Here is a 20,805-nt window from a genome sequence, read left to right as displayed (position 1 = left end):
ATAATAGATTTCGTTGATAACCATAAAAAACCACGACGCGGTTCCTACTAGAAGAGTAATTTCGAAAACTTTGTTGATGTGGCAGACTACATTGACGAGATGATAGTGAAAATTTGATAGTTTGTCTAAACAGGGTACTGACTGGTGCACAGGCAGTACTTGTATTGTTAAAATCTGGTCATTAATTAAACGGAATTTTTGGATTAAATCGTTGAAAAGGATTTCGACAAAGAGAACGTCTAACGAAAAAATACTTATAGCAATATAGTACGAAAGGTGGTACTGAGTGTTTATTAGTACTCCAAGGCCACAGACAATCAAGATCATATTGAACAACATTAACAGCAAAAGAAAATTTCTATAGTAAGTATTTTTCCGGTACTTTGTTACACCAACACTGGAATCGTCTAACGTCTGCACAATTTTTTTTAGTTGATTATCTCTTTTATAAAACATGTAAAGATCCACAAACATAAAAATACTTGTTGACAAAGTAGAAACACAATCTGAGTATTTTAAAATGTTGGTGACGTTTGGGTACGTTATTGATGCGAAATCAGCCCAAATATTGAAAGAAATGTAGAAGTAATAGCCCCAGAAAGGAATTGGTAGGATCTTGAAAAGAGTGTGTTTAGTGCTAGTGTTTGAAATTTGAACAATCCCAACTAATCTAAGTACACATTTCACTACGACTGGTATGTCTTCAACAACACCCATTTTTTTCCATTATTAACAAATAAGTGACCGTTTTTCACATCTATCGATTGATATTAAGCAAATAACATAATCAATAGTACTTAATTCTTAATTTCATTAATGTAACAACGTCCCCATTCTCTAATGCAAATGTTTAATTAAGTTTAACTAAATTTAACTATAGTGCTTTTTCCCCCAGCGTTGCTACCCCCGATCTCATAAAAACGACCGTCTACTTATAAAAACTAACATTACACGATTAAGTCACTTCCATTTCTTCTGTAATTCACATTAATTCAGCCCGTAAGTGGTTAATAATTCCGTCCTTGCATCTATAAATGTCTCTTCGCCGTCTCGAGAGCTTTAAATCATCCGTGTCACAAACAACGCATTGTTGCCACCATGCATTGTTAACTTTCGGTAAGTCCTTAATATTCACCACGCGTTTCTATACTCCAATCAAATTTTAGCACAATGGACCCGGAAGAATTCGCCAACACGACCACAGACAACGACACAGATTTCGGAAGCGAACTTCATTACACTCCGCCCTCAAATGTGGTTCTGGTTCCGGCCGTCGTGGTCAATCTGGGTTCAATCGTGGCCGACGTGCTCATGATTTACTTGATAACGAAATTCAAAAATTTGCACACTATTGCGAATTGGTACATCGTGAGTTGGAGGGTTTGTAGTGTGCTTTTTCTGGCACTGTCTCCCATCAATTTCATGGTACTGGCGCTGGTTTCGTACGTGTGGAAGGAAATCGCTTGTGTGTGGTTCATTGAGATTTTTGTGGCTTACACAGGGAATGTTTTGTTTGTTGTTGGGTTGACGGTGGATTGGTACTTGTCGCATTTTGCGTCCAGGCATGTACCGATGAAAATTAGGAGTTATTATAGGTGGGAAATTGTGGCTATCTGGGTGGTGATAGCAATACTTGCTGTTTCGATGTGCTTTAGGTGTGCTCTGAGCGAGTTATCTAAGCTAGGGTTAGCTATACGGATTGTGTATATTGTGTTTGTTTTAACTGTTTATGTTTTGAGAGGGTTCAAACTGAGAACGATAAGTGTTGATGGAAGGTCTAATTTGGTGCTAATTTTAGTGTTTTCGCATGTTCTGTGTTGGCTACCGAATGATGTGTTGCTTGCAATTAAGTGTTTTGATGAGGATTTACATATTTCTTATGAAATATCGGCACTGGTAACTCTGATAGGGTACAGTAACTCTATTGTTGTAATTGCCATTCTGTACTATTGCGATAAGAATTTTCAAACGAGTTTCAAGGCTTTGTGCAACAATAGAGAGGAGCTGAGTAACTCTGAAAGTAGCTATGAGAGTATCGATCTTAATAAACCTGGAGAAGATCGTTTGTTAGTTTAAAATAGTGTTTAAAGTGGCTATTTTGTACTAATTTAAGATGAATAAAAACTTAAAGAAGTCTAAAGTACGAAGTTTATCTCTGATTAAAAAAATGTGAAGTGTACATGTTCTAGAGTCTTTAACTCAGATCGTTTGAGAGAACTACTCAGATACAATCAGATGTACATAAATATAAATAGTCTCTCTTTAACTCAGATTCTCAGTGTTTGTAAACACTGAGAACGTATAAAATTCAGGTTTTGTTATGTTCTAGAGTGTTTAACTCAGATCATCAGTGTGTATAAACTCTGACAGAACCTATAAATTTGGAATAAAATCCAGTTTTTGTTCTGATTTCCAAGGAGTTTTTTTTATTGATTTTAGGTGAGTTTTTTAATTCCTGAGTTCTAGATCGTCATAAACTCACAAAGTTTGACTTTTCACTTTGCTGTCAGTGAACATGTACATAAGTGAAAAAGAAATAGTTTTCGTAACACTATGTTGTTGTATTGGATATTTTCTTTTCCGAGGGAGATTTTGAAGCCCTAAACTGGGAAAATCCACGTTTTGTCAAATTTTTTTATCCTGTGTGACAGAATCCCAGTGTAACTTGTGCGAACTACCGTTTTTAACTTTATTACCGTGTTCCATGTTTCAGGTCCAGAAATGTTAATTCAAAACATAAAATTCGTTATGAAGAAAAATATTTAAAATTTACTTTTGCTGTGTACAATGGGTTGAAGTGTTCAGAATAAAGAGAAGAGTTAACACGTTTTATTTATTTTTTCACAAGCTTGTGCCTGTACAAATTTTCGTAAGCATTTATTTAAAAGTAACTGCAGTCGTAAATCGGCCAAAGTCATCTGATTTCAATTAATTGTCAGTGAATATGTTTATTAATGTCAGAGAAATTGCGCTAACTGCCCTAGTTATATGTGGAGTGTATTACATTCTTAAGAGAAATGGCAAAATATAAATGTGTCAGAAACTATGGATTGTCAAATTATGAATGAATATCTTTACATGACAAAAGGGTAACACAATAGAATGGAAGATAGTCAAAATTAACAAATTTTTTGATAGTTGCAGATATTGACTAAATGCAGTGGTGAAATTTTCGGATAAGGAGAACTCAATCATAAATAAAAAATACAAAATTTATTGATTTTAGTACTTCGTAATCCTATTGATAGTTTAGAGGTGGTCTTCGGGAGACTTCGGTCCTCTTTGTCTTATTCGGAACCAATTTTTCTTCTCTGGTTTGAACATGCATTGGAACATGTACCTATTGAAGTATTGTTGGTTGCATACCACCCACTAGTTTTGACAACTATCGATAAACATAACCCAACTTTCCAACCATTTCTTTAAATAACACGTGCAATCACACCACAACAACATGCCGAAAGTCAAATCCGAGAAAAAGAGCCGCGTCCACACCGAAATCGCCAAACAAGGTATCACCTTCAACAAAAACTTCGGCCAACACATCCTCAAGAACCCTCTAGTCATAACCTCAATGATCGAAAAGTCTGCCCTTAGACCCCCAGACACAGTTCTAGAAATAGGCCCCGGAACCGGCAACATGACCATCAAACTCCTCGAACAAGTCAAGCAAGTAGTGGCCTGTGAAATCGACCATCGCTTAGTCGCGGAGCTCCAAAAACGCGTCCAAAACACCCCGTACCAACAAAAACTCAAAATCATGATCGGAGACGTCCTCAAAATGGAACTACCGTACTTCAGCGTGTGCGTCGCCAACATCCCTTATCAAATCTCGTCACCTTTGGTGTTCAAGTTGCTGCTGCACCGGCCGTTCTTTCGCTGCGCCGTACTCATGTTCCAGAAAGAGTTCGCCGATAGATTAATCGCCAAACCGGGAGATAAGTTGTATTGTCGCTTGTCTATAAACACGCAGCTTCTGGCCAGGGTTGACATGCTGATGAAAGTGGGGAAGAATAATTTCCGGCCGCCGCCGAAAGTGGAGTCGGCTGTGGTGAGAATCGAGCCGAGGAATCCGCCACCACCGATTTCGTATACGGAATGGGACGGACTGACGAGGATAGCGTTCTCAAGGAAGAATAAAACGCTGGGGAGCGCGTTTCGACAGAGCGTGGTTCTAGCGATGTTGGAAAAAAATTACAAGTTGCATTGTAGTTTAAATAATAAGGAAATCCCGGAGGGTTTTAACATGAAGGCAAAAGTTGAGGAGATTTTGGCGAAGGTGGAGGCGGAGCAGAAGCGGGCCCGAGTTATGGACATCGACGACTTTATCGTGTTACTGCACGCTTTTAACACCGAAGGGATACATTTTTCTTGATTAAATTTTTATTGCGAATTTTTGTTTTATTTCTTCGCGATTATTTGGGGGTTTTTGTCTTCGCAAGTTTGTTTTGCTGCAGTCAATTGTTTCATACTAATGACATTAATTAAATTTCGTAATTTTTCTTGATTGCCGAAACGCGAGATTTTTAGAAGTTGCAATTCACCCATTGCGCGAAATTGCAGCTACTTTCGTAAGTTTTTATAATTTTGAGTTATCGTTCGCCCCGTTTCCCTTAACCTTGATGGCTTAATTACTGACGTCACCGCCAGTGCAGCCAATCGCACCTCGTGTCACTCACCTGTCACCCGTCAAAAATGTAGTGGGGGCTTATTTTATGACACGGTGTCTCATGTTCATTCGATAACTAGCGGCCCGCGTTTTGAAAACACGATTCCAGTTTATTATGTGAACAAACGCCTAAAAATGGACCCCAAGTCCGCCGCTGTGATCTACAAAGTGTTTTATTTAGTGCTAAATCTTGTCTTCACGATTTACGAATTAATCGAAAACTTTTCCGTACATTTAAGGAACAAACTGCATGAACTTCGTCACGAGTTTCTCCCCGTAAACAAACACAGAAGTTTTATGAAACTCGACAAAATTCCGACCCACTTGACGGTCCTGCTGGGCTGCGAAGAGCCCTCCTACCAGGATCTCGCTAACCTAATTCTTTGGTGTCTGGCGGCTCGAATAACCTTCGTCAGTTTTTATGATTACAAAGGTTCGACGTTATCGGGTTCAGAGATAAGTATGTAAAGGTCATTTGCAGGTGCGCTGACGAAAAGCGAAGACAAATTGCGGTTGGTGGTAGAAGGCAAGAAAAATTCGACGGATCACGTGATCTGGCACGACCGGGTGGACTCGGGGTACAAAAATGGGTACACGGGGCGCAAAGTGCACGTGAAGGTGCTGTCGAGACAGGACGGAAGAGGCGGGTTCGTGAAGCTGACGAAAGAATTGAGCGGCGGCGCGGACTTCACCATCGACAGTTTCGATCAAAGACTCAAAAAAGACTTCCAGTTTCCGGACCCCGATTTGGGGGTGTGCTGTGGTAAAACGTTCAGTTTGTTTGGCTACCCGCCTTGGCAGATTCGAGTGACTGAGTTTCTGACGATACGTACCCATCACAATATTAAGTTCAATAATTTTGTTGAGTTGTTATCTAGATATAATAAGTGTGAACAAAGATATGGCAAGTGAATGTTAAATCAGTGTATGTAAGGCGAAAAATATTTATTCCGCAAATAAAATGAAAGTTACATCATGTTATGCTTACGCCCATTAATTTTATCATGGTGGTTTTTCAAAACAACATTTCTATTGCAAATTAAAATACTTATCACTAGAAGGAAGACAATACACCTACAATAGAAAACGTACAATGTAATTATCATTATGGTGTTTCACATCATGGTGCAACCAATTTAACATTATTTACAATAGTACTTTACATAAATTTACATCAGAAGCTAAGCTATCAAAGAAATAAATTATTTTCGGGTTTCTGGGCTTGGCTAACCTAAACAGAAAAAAGTCACGTTAAGACGATTTTTTAATTTGATGAAACATGCAAATACCATGGCGAAATCACGAGTGATGATTGATCAAATAATTTTTTACTAACACTATACACTCTTTTAAATGTCAAAGCTCTCAACTCCCAATCAAAACTCGTCTATCCCCACCAAAATTTTGCCGACGTCACCTCAACATTGCCAAGTAAATCCAATTCAAAATTCGCAAAACTGTCAGATTTCCTTGGCAATACTATCGTTGACGCCATCATCACCTCCATCAGCCCCCCGATATTTGCATTTTCACAACTTCAATCACAATCCGAAACAAAATATAACCTGCACACGTCTTCCCTCCTCAGCGCCTGTGCGACCTCTTACCCCTGCCGCTACTCGACGACCTCGACCTCCTCCTCCTGCTCCTGCTTCTGCTCCTCGACCGCCTGCTCTTCGCGTACGGGCTCCTCGACCTGCGCCCGGACCTCGACCGCCGCCTCCTGTACGACGAGGACCTCGACCGCGACCGCCTCGCGTACCGCCCCTTCCTCTGCTTCGAGGTGGACCTCGAGCGCGACCTCTTCGCCTTGGCCTTGACGCTCTTGTGGCGGCTCTTGTCGGGCGTCCGACTGCGCGTCCTCGAGCGCGAGCGCCCCCTCTTGGACGCCTTCTTGGCGTCGTGGCCGCCGCTGCTCGACGTCGACGACCGGTGGCCGGAGCCGCGGTGCTTGCGCGAGTACGACGAGGCGTCGTCCGAGGAGCTCGACGACGAGCGAGACTTTGTCCGCTTCACGGAGGACTTGGAGTCGGAGAGGGAGCGGCGCTTGCGGTTGCCTGCAACATGCAGAGGTCGCGGTTCCCCAGGGGTGTCTGAAGTCGAGATGGGGGGCGGTTTGGAGAAATTTGGAATTTTTGAGAAATGCTAGAGTGTACACTATGACAGATACCAAGGACACAGGATTGCCAACACAAAAATGTCCGTGTATCTGTATTAGTGTACGCGACATTTGGAATCTGATTTGTCAAGGATTATACGACTTCAAAACTCAATATAATCACGACTAGACACTCAACTGGTCAAGATAATTTATAATCAAGTCATCCTTATTTAGAAATTGTCAAGAATGACTCGATTACCAGTGCGCACTTCTCATTCGTCGTTTCCCTACTTTTGAAAAACCACATCTAGTTTCCATTGAAAAAAATCTTACCAAAACTACGCGTCGTACTTTAGTTTTATCGAAAACTCGTGACAACTATGACAATACTGACCTTGAACTTTTGCGTCTACCTGTGTGTCATTGTCGTTTGTGTCAGGCGATGGTGACCTGCTGACAGCCTCTTGTTTTCGGCTTTCGGCCTCTGCTAACTTATCTTCTATCTCTCTTTCGGTTTTCGAAAATTCGGCCTTCTTGCGCTTGATGGAGTCCTGCCAACATTAATATTTAATCGTAATGCGCAGGCGCAGAAATCGACCAATCCCAGCCGAGTCGTGCATGAAAGTTTACCTTCAGTTCCGTGTCGGAGTCTTTCTCTTCGCCGTTCTCTTCGTCGCTCTCGCCGCTACTGCTGCTCCCCGAGCCGCCGCCGTAGATCCCGAGCCCTGTCGTGAGCACACATTAACCAAAAACCCAACCAGACGCGTCCGCGTGTTTAAAAAAAAGCTTATTCTCAAACGACTCGTGAAAGACTTGAGAATAAAGGAGAGGGTGTTGTCGACTGGTAAATCGTGAGTAACTTACCAAGTTTGGCGGTAACGTTGGCACCGCTGGGTGCGGATACACGCTGATCTGAAGCTGAAGTTTACATAAATTATACACAATTAGGTCCATCAAGCCTGCTAACAATCTCACAAAAAGAATTGACAAGAAAAAGTTTGAACGGGGTGAGAGGGGACGGCGTCCCACACTTGAACTTGAAAGAAAAAATCAATCAAACGAACATACGAACGAAGCTTTTTTTATTTGTACGTTTACAAGTGGCGCCCTAATACCGATACCTTTGCGCTTCTTGTGGTGGCGCTGCAGTTCCTCGCGGCAGATCAACTCGATCTCGCGGTTGGTTACTTTGAGGAGGATTTCGGTCATGGTACGACGCACGTTCATCATCTGAAAAAAAAAAAATACAATTTGTGACTTAGCAACCGATTACTGCGCATACCTGTTCGGCTGGAGTCAACGGAACGGGTTCCGGATGCTGCACCACTTTTTTTCTTTCAGGTACTTCTTCGTCCGAGTAGTCGCCGTCGCTCTCCTAGATACATATACAAAGTTATACAGTACCACACTAATTTACAAAACTAACGAATTTACTCCTTTGTTGTTCTTTTATTGTTGACTTCAAAATTTCCATAGTTTCTTTCTCGTTCTGCTTCAGTTTTTCATTGTATTCCTCGCGTTCTTGCTTCTCTTTTTCTCGTTCCAGTTGCTTCTGCTTATCGCGTTCCATTTTTTCTAAACCTAGACAACATATTATAAACCACAATGAAATGAGAAATCAAATAATTATCAAGATTGTGTCATTCAATAATGCTATGACGTCACAATGACCAATTGTCAGTTTCGTTGCTCAAACTATTTATTAAGTAAACAAAATGTAAAAAAATTGAAACTACATATAAAAGTCGCAATATTTATAATAATTGTTTTGTTTAAACTTAATTACAAAATAAACGTTTGTTATCTTCGGTTTTGGTTTTTTAGATATGTGTTAACTTTCAAGGTTTCCTATTTTAATAGAAAATTGTTTATAAACTTGGCTTAAAAACGTGAAAAATTTTGTTCGTGTTTAAATCCTATTTTCTGAGTTAACGCGGTACCAACTGTACCTTCACGTATCCAAGCAGGCAATTGCTTCCTTTTTGACGCGTCCAGCGCAGGGGGCGCCTCCGTAACCACTGGTTGCACCGGTCTAGGCACATTAACCTTACTAAACCTCCTATTATGCGGCTTTATCTGCTTGGAACTGCCCGCGGAAGTCCAATACCCCGAACTATACTCATTATTCGACGTGGAATTGTACCTTAAACCATAAAATATCAATTTCCAAAACCCCCCAGAAACCGCTATTCTCACCCTGGAAAGTTCGCATTATCATTACCACTATCCGGGGGCGCACTAAACTGATTATAATTAGAAGGCGTCGGCAAAAGCGGCGGCTTTAACGGTGCAGGTGGCGGAACCTGCGGAAACCCATGTATAAAATATACCATTATGAATGAACACTAACCCCCGTCGGTGGCGTCCACGCGTTATTCCACCCCCACGTCTGGCTCTGCGCATTCCAGCTCCAATTGTTCGTCTGCTGGTTCGGAACGGGGTTCCAATCCGACGCGCTCTCCTCCTTCTCGTTCTCCACGTCCATGGGGGCTTCGCCGCCCTCGTTGAGTTGCTCCTTCTTCGGCGGGAGTTTCGGGGACTCACTGGACATCACCGGAGGGGGGCCCGCTTCCTTCATTATGATCCACTGCTGCGCCAAAGCGGCCCAGTCCACCTGCTCGTTCGACATGCTCTGGTAGGTGGACGGGTTCAATGCCCACTGGGAGTAGTTCTGGGATTCAGTGGAATCACTACCCGAGTACATCACTACACGCGAAAGGGGCGTCGGAACGCAAACATTTTGTTTATTTGTGGAGATATTTAGGTTTGACGGGGAAATAAACAGACAGCCGGCTGCATTTCCCACTAGATTAGGGGACGCGTACCAAGCGAGCGGCGCGAATGTCACTAGAAACGGACGACTTTCGAGGAGTTAGGTTATAAAAATAAGACGCGGAAGAGGTAATTAGCGTTAAATGGGTCTATTTTGGGGGTTTGGCCTGTTTTGCTACACAGAGCGAATAGTATCTGGAGCGGCGCTACACTCCTTGGGAGGGTTGGGGGTGAAACACGCGACAATTTTTTTTTAACTGTATTTACAAAAATCGTCACGCTATTGCTATTATTTATTAATTGTAAAATAAGTTAAGTCAACACGGTCCAAACTCTACTCAAATAAAGAAGGAAAAGTGACAATCAAAAGATGCCCTACGCCACTGGTTTTGGTTTGTCCTTGACATAATTTAATTAGTTAAAAAAGTCTGGCGCGGTATCAGACGCACTTGTTCTGCCACGAACTAGAAAAATTAAAAATCCAGCTGATAACCCACCACTTAATTGTGTTATCTCGAAATCGCAGACGAAATAATCGAAACATGTCCACCTGTCCCTTTTTAGGTTGGCCGTCCTGGCGCTTATCCTTTGTTTTTGACATTTTTCGACAGAATGTCAATACAAGTACAAAAACGCTAAATTACGTGTCTCTCGAAGCGATAACAACCAAAATTAAAATTCTGGAATGTGTCTTTGATACACTCGGCACTTTATTTCTGTTACAACTTTGCATGGAGTAGCCGCGCATTCTAACCTCAATCATGGCCCGGCAGAGACGGATTGCCAATCAGGTAGATACAAAACTCGACAAAGGTACCAACAGCAGCAGCAGCAATGGTAGCAACTCCACGAACAACAGATCAAGGAAAACGACGAGTTTGTTGTCGTATTGGAAACAAATAATCGGGTGCATTGTTCTGGGTATTGCTGTCACGTTGGGGTACATGGGGTACCTTGAAACCAGAGTGAACACACCATTTGATGACAAAAAAGTACGTCCCGATGACTTTAAGTTTGTTAGTTAATTGTGGGTTGTAGATGGTGGTTAGGGGCGGGCTAGAAGTACCAGAGCAGTTTTGGGGTACTTATAGACCAGGGTTGTACTTTGGTTTGAAAACTAGGGACCCCACGTCGGTAGTGACGGGGTTAATGTGGTACTTCCCCAAACGTCTGAAACCAGGTGGTGATGGCATAAGGTAAAAACTGTCACAGGCAGACACCATAAACAATAAAATTCGTAGACACTGGTGTGAGCAAGGCGACGGTCTAGAAAAGTACGGTTGGCTCCAACACGATGGCAGCACTTTCGGGGTACAACAAATCATAGATGGCGTCCACGTCGTTGACACTTCTTTTGTAAAGAGGTTAGGTGGAAGTCATGGTGGGGATTGGACTGCGCGAATTTCCGTCGATTTGAAAGTATACACCATTCAGACTGTCATACTAACGATTAATTAAAATTTGTAGCCAAATTTCAAAAATCAGCGGTCTCAAGGTGAAGACATTTCACTCGTGTGGTACACCGCTCTAGATGAAGAAACTAAAGGCTTCATTTCATTGACTAACTCCGCGACGAAACTAACCGGGATCAAGGGGGAGTCGTCGGGTTTGGGGGAGTTTACCATTAAATTTACCAATCATTCAGGGGAGGTTCTCCACGAATCCTTTTTAAGTACAATAGCACCAGGGTTGCATTTATTGAAAGAGACAGTCGTGGCTTCGTTGCGATTGGCTCAGGATAAACCAGCGGCGCCAAGACGGATTGTGTTAGCGGGAGAACTTCTCCCGGAAGCGGGAACAAGCAAGGTAAGAGTGACGTCATCAAAATTGTGGTGGGGGTAACGAAACGACACGCCCACATTCATGTTTTGTTATTAGGCAGAGCCGAACTTCGTCGCAGTCCAACTAACCGGAAGAGTTCCATTTTCGGTGGACGTCGTTTTCGAATCGGGAAGTTTCGGCACGAGACAGGACACCCTAGTGGGTGAAACTTACACGAAAGCGTTAAGTTGGCACCAGGCGCGTTTCACGCAAAGATTTGAAGACACTTTCGGGTTACAAAAAAGAGGGTTAGTATTTTCGCGCCCGAAAATCGGTCTATAGTTTTGGGTTTCAGGTATAGCCCGAAAGAAGTAAGTTTTGCTCAAGCCGCCCTCAGTAACATGTTAGGAGGCATAGGTTACTTTTTTGGAACTTCCAAAGTGCAAAATTTTTATACAAAAGAGCCAGTACATTACTGGCGAGCGCCTCTCTACACGGCAGTCCCGTCTCGTAGTTTTTTCCCACGGGGATTCCTCTGGGACGAGGGTTTCCACGGCTTATTAATAAGTACGTGGGATCTAGATGTAGAATTAGATATAATCAGTCATTGGTTTGATTTGATGAACGTGGAGGGGTGGATCCCTCGGGAGCAAATCCTAGGGGTTGAAGCTCTAGCGAAAATCCCGGAAGAATTCGTGGTACAACGTAACACTAACGCCAACCCGCCCACTTTTTTCCTAACGTTGCAATACATCCTAAAAAAATACTACAACCACTTGTCTGAAGGCAGGCTGGCCACTCTGGAGCGACTATACCCGCGACTGCAGGCGTGGTTCAGTTGGTTCAACACAACCCAAAAAGGGTCAGTACCTGGGTCGTACAGGTGGCGCGGTCGCGACCCTCTAACCAACCGAGAACTAAACCCGAAAACACTCACCTCAGGTCTAGACGACTACCCCCGAGCTTCGCATCCCACTGAAAGCGAACACCACATTGACCTCTATTGTTGGATAGCAATAGCCGCTGACACTCTAGCCAAGTTGGCAACACTGCTAGACCGCGACGGGTACAAATACGAACAAACTGCAGACTACCTCAAAGACAATGACCTCATGGATAGCTTACACTGGTCGAACTTCGCGGAGCGCTACGCAGACTACGGTTACCACACCGATTCTGTCAAACTAAAACGCCCGAAACCGCTACCCCGCTCGCAAAATCAAAACATGGAAATGGTACGTGTGACCTTGAAGAATCCGGAGTACCGCCTGGTGGACTCTACGTTCGGTTACGTCAGCCTCTTCCCGTTCTTGCTACAAATTCTAGAACCGGACTCTCCGAAACTGAACCAAATTCTAGACGACATGCGCAATCCGGATTTGTTATGGACGAACTACGGTTTAAGATCGCTTTCGAAAAACTCGCCACTGTATATGAAAAGAAACACAGAGCACGACCCGCCATATTGGAGGGGGCAAATTTGGATTAATATTAATTTTCTGGCGGTGCGGTCGTTGCACTTTTACGCACACACAGACGGGCCGTTTAAGGAGAAAGCGACGAAAGTGTATAGGGAACTGAGGGGGAACGTTATCGAAAATGTCATGAATCAATATTTTACGACTGGCTATTTGTGGGAGCAATATAACGACGAAACGGGAGAAGGCAGTGGGTGTCGACCTTTCACGGGCTGGACGGCGTTGGTGGTAATGATGATGGGTGAACAGTATTAGTTCATTTTTATTTGTGATCGATTTAGTCAATTATTGTTATCACTGCGGAATCAATAAAATGTCGAGTACGGTCCTGTTTAATTGTGTGATTGTGACGTCTAACCAATCGCGATGTAGCGATAAGTCACGTGCTTGCTTGTGATTGGTGCACCCGTTTAAAAAACCTTGATTGTCGAGCCGAGTCAAATTGAGGTTAGGTTTAGTCATTTTTTATTATTTTTGTGCGAGAATGGAAGTCGATAGTAATTTGATAGAGGAATTCCGGCAGTTAAGTAGAGAGAGTGTTGAATTTACTAAAAAATGTGCGCTTTTAGTGGAAGGTGAGTGACAATTGCATGTGTTCTAGTAAGTTTGACATAACCTCACTTTGTAGAAATAAATTCTGGTCGATTAACAATCGTGCAGTTAGTGGAACAATTGGGGACGTTTTTGGTGGATGTAGCACCAATAAATCGCGAGTTAGGCACGTGGATTTTAACACACGTTCTTCAAGGTTTGCCAGCAAGCCACTTCGATGAAAAACAACTTCAATTTATTTGTACTTTTTACGCCGATAGGCTTAAGGATCACCACCAGGTACAATTTTGCTTTGGTGGACGAAAATATTACTGGTGATTTTAGGTCATACCTGCCGTTCTTGTCGGAGTTTTGGCTTTGGCTAAATTCGATCAATTTCCAAGTGGGGCAGCTGCACAAATACTTTCAGCTTTATTTCAAAATGTGGCATGCCAGCAACAACAAGAGCACGACAGACACAATATTTACAAGATCTTTCAAGTGCTGCTAAGCAGATGCCCCACAGGTAGTTCACCCAATTTTTTTGTTTGTTTGTATGTTTTAACAAACAAATAATTTCCAGAACTGTGTACAATGGGGTTAGATTACATCTATGGCGTAATATCAGCCGTCGACGGCGAAAGAAACCCGAAGAACTTAGTTCTACTATTTAATTGGTTTCCCAAGTTACTCAAAACGGTGAATTTGGGCCACCTAACAGAAGAAGCATTTGAAGTCCTCGCCTGCTATTTCCCAGTCGATTTTAAAGCGCCGGCGCAAGATTCGAACGTACGTTACAACCAATAATGACTTAACTTAAGTAACGTGATTTCAGGCCATCACTAGAGATCAGTTAGCAAATTCATTGGCTCCTTGCCTCACCGCCATTCCACAATTCGCCGAATTTTGCTTCCCTTTAGCGCTAGAAAAGCTAGAATCGTCTTTAGAAATCGCAAAAATCGACGCTCTACACTTACTAGTAAGTTCCTGTCAAAGCGAAGCGCACTCTAAACGCTGTTTGTAGGAAATCGGGTGTGCATCGTTTGACGTTTCGTCGTACGTCCAACACTCAACAGAAATATGGTCACAGATCCAGAAAGAAATGTTTAGTAACCCAAATCCGGCTGTAGATAACGCGTGTTTGAAAACTTTGACGGCTCTTATAAAAAAAATTTCCAGCGATGCGGCGGTGACTACCACGGTCAAAGATATTTCAGACACGATTAAACGAAACTTGCTGCCGGACTCGAAATTGTTTGAGCCTTCAGCTAAATTGTTACTTGGTGTGGCAAACGGATCGCCGCTTTCTTCAGATTTAATCACTAAAGACGTAGTTCCAATTTTTGTTAATACTTTTAATATTTCGACGACACCGTCACACAGGGCGGTAGTTTTGAAAACACTGATACAGTTTTTTGATAGTTACGTGGCACTGCATCAAGTGATTGAGTGCGAGGAGTTACAAAAAGTACCGATTTTGTGTGTGAAGGCGTCACTAGATGACAGTAACGAGTTGAGAAAAGCGGGATTTGATGGATTGAAACAAATCGCTAAATTTTTGTCTAGTGAGGTTAGATTTTCGGTGTACGATAATTTGCAGAAGTTATTGTTGGTACCACAAGCTAAAGATGTGAGAAATTCAATCCTTGAGTGTTTTAACGAATTGGCTACAAATTTCGCGGACGAAATAAGAGACAGATTGGTTAATAATGGGGAAATTACAAGCGAAATTACATTGGAGGGTTATTTAAATGCGTTGTGTGTGATTGCGGCGGATGGTAATTTCACTAATATCGTTATAGATATATTTCTTGACTATTTACAAAAGAGTGTCAATCTGGGGCAAGTTGTTGTTAAATCGTTACGAAATTTGATTAATAAATATGAAAATAATGACAATGTTGTCAATATTATCTATGAAAAGAATTTAATTAAGCTTCTTATTGACTGGAGTTTGCTTAATGAAAATAACGCGGAGATAAAATGTTTACAGGATGTAGATTTTATCCTGAAATCGATAATCGGGAAACAGAGCAGTCAAAGACAAACTGAGATTATCAAAGAACTATCTAGAGTCGATTTAGTTAGTGGAAGGCGCGTTTTCCTCTTAGATGGACTCCTTTGTAATTTAAGGAGAGATGTAGAAATCGATTATAGAGTAGTGGACGATCTTTCTGCCCTGATTACTCGAGAGAGTGATAATTTTATTAAAAGTACGGCAGCTCAACTTTTGGCAAATATTATCAATAAGTGTGATGAGGATAAGTTACCATTGTGTTTGGACAGAATTAACAAAAATCAAACCGACTTAACCACGATATCGTGGGTTACTAAAGCTTTAGTAATGCGAAACCACACAACGGCGAACAGTTGGACCGAAAAAGTAAGATTTTTTTAAATGTTAAATAGTTTCAACTGAGTCAATTTTTAGTTGTTAGAACTCCTAGAAAATGATACAAATGCGGCAGTTTGTTTTCGTATTGTTATAAACGACAGTTTTGATGCGCTAAGCCCGAAAAGCCACTGCATTACAGCAATTTTATACCAACAGAAATTTTTCACTCTAGTGTGTAACAGGTTATGTGATAATTATCAACCAGGTCGTGTTTCCTATTTACTAGCGCTGGGTTACTTGCTGGAAAGTACCCCAAAACAAGTGATTTTAATGCAGTTTCAAAAGGTAACGTTATAATCACTCCCGCGTTTTTCTATTCACGTTTTTCAGATATTAAAAATGATCGTTCTTTGTTTGGACGAGAGCGAAGAGCCTGAAGTTCTAGTAGTTTTGTTAAACATAATCAAAGATTTTATAACCCAAAAAGAGAAATGTATGGAGGATCATCTTGGTGATTTTTTGACAAGGTTTTTAAAGTTGTCTACTTTTGACAAGTCAATGGTACTTATTTGTTTTGTTGGTTGGTTTCGTGTTATAATATTGTCGTTACAGAAAGTGCGGATATTAGCATTGCAGTGTTTGCAAGAAGTCACGTCCAGTTTTCCAGTGTACAAATTGCTTATCCACAAACAAGAGGTGGTGCGAGTTTTAGGAAAAGTGGTCGACGATAAGAAGAGAATTGTCAGACGGGAAGCGGTTGAAGCGAGGTCGCTGTGGTTTCTCGTAGATGCACCAATGTAACATTTAGTAAAAAATATTAAATCGTTTTTAAACAGACTAGTTTTATTGTAAGTGGTGCTTTAGTGAGTCACATAAGTGTGAAGCCAGCTTTAGTATGATAGTTTGACACGACGAGTGACAGAATCTCAGGTCTACCAACCCCCCGAACTTAACTATTTGAGGTTAGTAATGCGGCAAAAATGTCGTCATTTATTAACTGTGTGACCCTTTTCAGGTCCCACTTGCGTCATATTCTCAAAATGTCCTCAATAGACCGCATCAAACAAAACGCCGAGTCTGCAAAACAAACAATCCAAGAACTAAAAAATGAGGTTAGGTCCCCCTTGATTTTACTGTGTCTGAAAACTATCATTGTAGTTGAGTTTCCTAAACACCGAATACAACACCCTCTTAGCTAAACAACTACGTGAAGAAAATGCGAAACTCTTTGCGGCGGTAGAAGAAGCCAAAACTCGTTTGGTCCAGCTGGAAGTAAAAAACGGAATAAAGCAAATTCCTGTCCCGAACCAAACCACCAAGGTGAGTGAGGACCCCCAACCCGCTAAACCCGTCGAGCAAAAACCGAAAGAAACCAAACCCAAGAAAGAGAAAAAACCGAAAGAAGCCCCCCCAGCCGAGCTTCCGGTGGACATCGGCCGCCTGGATCTGCGCATCGCGAAAATCGAAGACGTGCAAAGACACCCCGACGCCGATACTTTGTATTTGCTCAAAATCAACTGCGGCGAAGACAAACCGCGGACTGTGTGTTCGGGGTTGGTGAAACATGTCCCCATTGAGGAGCTGCGGGATCGCGTGGTTATGCTTTTGTGTAATCTGAAACCCGTGAAGGTAAAGTTGATTTTGGTTGTGGGTGGAGATTATTGTGGGGTTGCAGATGCGCGGGATTACTTCGGAAGCTATGGTGATGTGTGCGAGCAGCGAAAAGGGGGTGGAGGTTTTGGTTCCGCCAGAGGGGTGTTCGCCGGGTGAGGCTGTCCACTGTGAGGGGTACACAAGGCAGCCGGATCCGGTAATGAATCCGAAAAAGAAGATTTTCGAGACGGTGGCGCCCGATTTACACACAGATGGGGCTTTGAGGGCTTGTTATAAAGGGGTGCCGTTGATGGTTCCCGAGAAAGGAGCTGTGGTGGCGAAGACGCTCGCCAATGTACCAGTTAAGTAATTAAAATTTTGAATAAACGTTTGTAAGATTAAAAATATGTATATTTACTTGGGTACAAAATGGCGGGATGTGTTCACAGATTTAAAAAAAAAAACACTAAATGTCATCGGGGTCGTGGTAACAACTGTGAGGGCTATCCTCTATTAGGAGAACGTCATGTTGATAGGCTTTCAGCAACTCCCAGACTATTAAATACAGAGTTGTATGTCTGCTATTCTTAACATAAAAAATCGGAAGCCCTTTGTACAGTGCAAAAAGCCCTTCATATCTGATAATTTTGTAAAAACAGTGAAGCATTCCCTGATATAGTGCTCCTTTCCCATTTTTGTAAACATCTGCAAAAAATTATATAATTATCCATAAAACCAAAAATTATAAATATACACTGATTATTCAGTCTTATACAAACAAGGTCAAACGGAGTTTGGAATATAGTTTGACACATCCCTCCAAAAGTCCCAGCAACAAAAGCCGTCAAAACTCTGGAATACCGAAATACTTCGTAATCCCGAAGGACCTCCTTCACGTGACTAAAAGTAGTAAGTTGTGCCGCCGCCCCCACCACCGACCTGACAAGATTCGCGTTCGTCCCTTTCCATAAAACTTGAACCTACAACTAAACTTAATACAAGCTAACACAACGCTGTTGGTTGTAGTTACACCGGAAGTCCTATAAGTCGACATTAAAGCCTGCACGAGACCGCTATGTCGGTGCTGGTACCCCACAGCAATCTCCGGCGCAGCCCTCGCTTGAAACTGCGTACTCAGCCTATACAGAGGCGTCGTCAGTAACGCCCCCATGCCGCCACCAAAGGCACTAGCCATCAAACTGTTGTAAAAATTAATCGTGTTGACGTCGTCGCAGAGGAAGCCCTTGAAAGACAGCCATTCGTACAAGCCCAACTTGACGCCGTTTCGCACGCCTTGGTGGAGTATAGACGTAAGAAGGCCCTTTTGAAGGGCCAGAAAGCCTTCTTTTTGGATGATCATGCGCATTGACTGTAAAGAGTCGTTGTAGAAGGGTACGTAGTAACCCCGGGCGGTTAGTTCCCCCTGGAGTTGGGCTCGTGTTTTTATGACGTCGAGGGGGTTGGTGACTAGGGTTGATGCCATTGCAGCCACAGCTCCTACACAGAAATCCATGTTTGGGGGTTATGGGGCATGGTAACTGTAATTGTGGTAGAGAATATTTATTTTAAAGGTGTTGGATTTTTGCGACATTTAAAATGTCAGGGTTGACAATGGCGGTCGAAAAATTTGACAAATTAATACCAACCTACATTAATGTTTAGATAATATTTAGTTGTGTAGGGATTTTAGTTTTCTTAAGTTAAAAATGGTGGAGGCGCCGGATTAATGACATTTAAAATGTCGGGGTTGACAGTGGCGGTCGAAAATTTGACAAATTAATACCAACCTATTTATCGTTTAGAAAAAGTATTGTGTGTAGGTATTTTAGTTTTCTTAAGTTGTTAAAATGGTGGAGGCGCCGGATTAATGAGTTTTTCTCCACTAATTGAAAAAGCGTCTCAAAACTAATCACAGATTCGTGATTTTGAGTTCATTTCTGACCACTATTCAGCTCTAGTCTGATTTTATTTGATGGTAAATTTTTGTATGGAAAAATCGATTTTGTATTTATGCTCCGCCCCTTGGTGCGACAATGAATGAAAAATTCATCACAATTGAGATAGGGTGGGTGGGCGGGGCTTATTTTGCCTTTTTTTTCCTTAATATATGTAGCCATTTTTTCACAACAAAAACTTAAAACATGGTTAAAATGGTACATTTTTGCAAGGAAATATGGATTTTGCAATTATGGGGCGGAGCCTAATTGCAAAATCGATATTTCTTGATACAAATTTTCCATTTTAATCATGTGTTTCATGTTGTGAAAAGAAGTCTACACATATTAAAACAAAAAGGCAAAATGTAAGCCCGCCCACCCGCCCTATCTCAATTGTGATGATTTTTTTTTATTTTAAGAAACTTCAAACACATTTAAAACGGTTAGTTTTTGTATGGAAATGTGGATTTTGCCATTAGGCTCCGCCCCTAGGTCTGGCAACGAATGAAAACTTCATTACTACATATTTAGACCAGGTCAGTATGGGTAGGGCTTGATCTTTGGATTTAATCTTTTCTTGATGTAGTATTCTTTGAACAACACGATACTCAAAGAACATGTTAATTTCTCGTAGAGAAATAAAGATTTTGCAGTTAATCTCCGCCCCTTTGGCTCACGACGAATAAAAAAATCATCACAATTAAGACTGGGCGGGTGGGCGGGACTTATTCAGCTCTAGTCCGATTCGATTTGATGGTAAACTTTTGTATGGGAATATCGATTTTGCATTTATGCTCCGCTCCTTGGTGTGACAATGAATGAAAAATTCATCACAATTGAGATAGGGCGGGTGGGCGGGGCTTATTTTACCCTTTTTTTTTCTTAATATATGTAGTCTATTCACAATGAGAAACTTAAAACATGTTTAAAACGGTAAATTTTTGTAGGGTAGTATCGATTTTGCAACTATGCTCCGCCCCTTAGTGTCACAATGAATGAAAAATTCGGCACAATTGATATCGGGGCAAATATAGGTGGAGCTTAATCCTTGGCTTGCTTTTTTACTTAATACACAATTTTTTTTTTAACAACACGATTATCTATTTAAAATAATGTTTCACTTGGTAATTTCTTGGAGAAACTTAAGGGTTGCAACTAAGCTCCACCCCTCGGCTAACGACGAATAAAAAAAATCATCACAAATGAGATTGGGTGGGTGGGCGGGGCTTATTCAGCTCTAGTCCGATTCGATTTGATGGTAAACTTTTGTATGGGAATATCGATTTTGCATTTATGCTCTGCCCCTTGGTGTGACAATGAATGAAAAATTCATCACAATTGAGATACGGCGGGTGGGCGGGGTATATTTTGCGTTTTTCTTCCTTAATATATGTAATCTATTCACAACGAGAAACTTAAAACATGTTTAAAACGGTAAATTTTTGTAGAGTAGTATCGATTTTGCAATTTTGCTCCGCCCCTTGGTGTCACGATGAATCAAAAATTCGGCACAATTGATATCGGGGCAAATATAAGTGGAGCTTAATCTTTGGCTTGCTTTTTTACTTAATACACAATTTTTTTTATTTTGCCTTTTTTCCCCTCAATATATGTAATCTATTCACAAC

General features: G+C 41.6%; 8 protein-coding genes and 1 long non-coding RNA gene across 12 annotated transcripts; 7 read left to right on the top strand and 2 right to left on the bottom strand.

Annotated features, from left to right (window-relative positions):
• The first annotated feature begins 1,037 nt into the window (after positions 1 to 1,037).
• LOC135129515 (uncharacterized) lies at positions 1,038 to 2,143 on the top strand. The gene is made up of 2 exons (XM_064056679.1): positions 1,038 to 1,116; positions 1,167 to 2,143. The coding sequence occupies exon 2, from the start codon at positions 1,171 to 1,173 to the stop codon at positions 2,074 to 2,076; it is 906 nt and encodes a 301-aa protein (XP_063912749.1). The 5' UTR covers positions 1,038 to 1,116; positions 1,167 to 1,170; the 3' UTR covers positions 2,077 to 2,143.
• A 325-nt stretch (positions 2,144 to 2,468) lies between these two features.
• LOC135129355 (uncharacterized) lies at positions 2,469 to 2,828 on the top strand. Its single transcript, XR_010280564.1, has 2 exons — positions 2,469 to 2,660; positions 2,714 to 2,828. It is a non-coding gene; the product is annotated as an uncharacterized LOC135129355 (long non-coding RNA).
• Positions 2,829 to 3,256: 428 nt separating this feature from the next.
• LOC135129643 (probable dimethyladenosine transferase) lies at positions 3,257 to 4,393 on the top strand. The gene has a single exon (XM_064056863.1). It carries the CDS (start codon positions 3,455 to 3,457, stop codon positions 4,373 to 4,375), a length of 921 nt encoding a protein of 306 aa, XP_063912933.1. The 5' UTR covers positions 3,257 to 3,454; the 3' UTR covers positions 4,376 to 4,393.
• Positions 4,394 to 4,688: 295 nt separating this feature from the next.
• Positions 4,689 to 5,645, top strand: LOC135129645 (dehydrodolichyl diphosphate synthase complex subunit nus1). The gene is made up of 2 exons (XM_064056866.1): positions 4,689 to 5,102; positions 5,151 to 5,645. Exons 1-2 carry the CDS (start codon positions 4,805 to 4,807, stop codon positions 5,579 to 5,581), a joined length of 729 nt encoding a protein of 242 aa, XP_063912936.1. The 5' UTR covers positions 4,689 to 4,804; the 3' UTR covers positions 5,582 to 5,645.
• Positions 5,646 to 5,744: 99 nt separating this feature from the next.
• Positions 5,745 to 10,019, bottom strand: LOC135129640 (arginine/serine-rich protein PNISR-like). 4 transcript variants are annotated; one of them, XM_064056859.1, is made up of 11 exons: positions 9,121 to 10,019; positions 8,967 to 9,073; positions 8,720 to 8,913; positions 8,197 to 8,351; positions 8,053 to 8,145; positions 7,892 to 8,000; positions 7,635 to 7,688; positions 7,401 to 7,495; positions 7,165 to 7,321; positions 6,235 to 6,762; positions 5,745 to 5,900 (listed from the first exon to the last, which is right to left on the bottom strand). In XM_064056859.1, exons 1-10 carry the CDS (start codon positions 9,472 to 9,474, stop codon positions 6,254 to 6,256), a joined length of 1,827 nt encoding a protein of 608 aa, XP_063912929.1. In that variant the 5' UTR covers positions 9,475 to 10,019; the 3' UTR covers positions 5,745 to 5,900; positions 6,235 to 6,253. The 4 variants fall into 4 exon arrangements, with proteins under 4 accessions (XP_063912929.1, XP_063912928.1, XP_063912931.1 ...); XM_064056858.1 differs by having other exon boundaries at positions 5,745 to 6,762; XM_064056861.1 differs by having other exon boundaries at positions 5,745 to 6,726.
• A 122-nt stretch (positions 10,020 to 10,141) lies between these two features.
• LOC135129639 (mannosyl-oligosaccharide glucosidase) lies at positions 10,142 to 13,117 on the top strand. The gene is made up of 6 exons (XM_064056857.1): positions 10,142 to 10,534; positions 10,581 to 10,738; positions 10,784 to 10,961; positions 11,010 to 11,348; positions 11,421 to 11,611; positions 11,659 to 13,117. The coding sequence occupies exons 1-6, from the start codon at positions 10,304 to 10,306 to the stop codon at positions 13,034 to 13,036; spliced, it is 2,475 nt and encodes an 824-aa protein (XP_063912927.1). The 5' UTR covers positions 10,142 to 10,303; the 3' UTR covers positions 13,037 to 13,117.
• A 62-nt stretch (positions 13,118 to 13,179) lies between these two features.
• Positions 13,180 to 16,484, top strand: LOC135129638 (MMS19 nucleotide excision repair protein homolog). The gene is made up of 9 exons (XM_064056856.1): positions 13,180 to 13,356; positions 13,410 to 13,612; positions 13,658 to 13,838; positions 13,896 to 14,101; positions 14,148 to 14,291; positions 14,337 to 15,695; positions 15,744 to 15,992; positions 16,038 to 16,208; positions 16,260 to 16,484. The coding sequence occupies exons 1-9, from the start codon at positions 13,266 to 13,268 to the stop codon at positions 16,446 to 16,448; spliced, it is 2,793 nt and encodes a 930-aa protein (XP_063912926.1). The 5' UTR covers positions 13,180 to 13,265; the 3' UTR covers positions 16,449 to 16,484.
• A 34-nt stretch (positions 16,485 to 16,518) lies between these two features.
• On the top strand, positions 16,519 to 17,645 carry LOC135129644 (aminoacyl tRNA synthase complex-interacting multifunctional protein 1). Its single transcript, XM_064056864.1, has 4 exons — positions 16,519 to 16,609; positions 16,663 to 16,759; positions 16,806 to 17,276; positions 17,323 to 17,645. The coding sequence occupies exons 2-4, from the start codon at positions 16,688 to 16,690 to the stop codon at positions 17,608 to 17,610; spliced, it is 831 nt and encodes a 276-aa protein (XP_063912934.1). The 5' UTR covers positions 16,519 to 16,609; positions 16,663 to 16,687; the 3' UTR covers positions 17,611 to 17,645.
• A 32-nt stretch (positions 17,646 to 17,677) lies between these two features.
• On the bottom strand, positions 17,678 to 18,839 carry LOC135129642 (solute carrier family 25 member 35-like). Its single transcript, XM_064056862.1, has 3 exons — positions 18,271 to 18,839; positions 17,995 to 18,220; positions 17,678 to 17,945 (listed from the first exon to the last, which is right to left on the bottom strand). The coding sequence occupies exons 1-3, from the start codon at positions 18,751 to 18,753 to the stop codon at positions 17,707 to 17,709; spliced, it is 948 nt and encodes a 315-aa protein (XP_063912932.1). The 5' UTR covers positions 18,754 to 18,839; the 3' UTR covers positions 17,678 to 17,706.
• Positions 18,840 to 20,805: the final 1,966 nt, after the last annotated feature.

The sequence above is a fragment of the Zophobas morio genome, unplaced genomic scaffold (genome assembly GCF_036711695.1).
Source record: "Zophobas morio isolate AGI-343-1 ecotype UQ-CSIRO unplaced genomic scaffold, CSIRO_AGI_Zmor_V1 ptg000016l, whole genome shotgun sequence".
NCBI lineage: Eukaryota > Metazoa > Arthropoda > Insecta > Coleoptera > Tenebrionidae > Zophobas > Zophobas morio.
The sequence above is the reverse complement of the archived record's forward strand: the minus strand, read 5'-3'. Positions and strand labels throughout refer to the sequence as shown.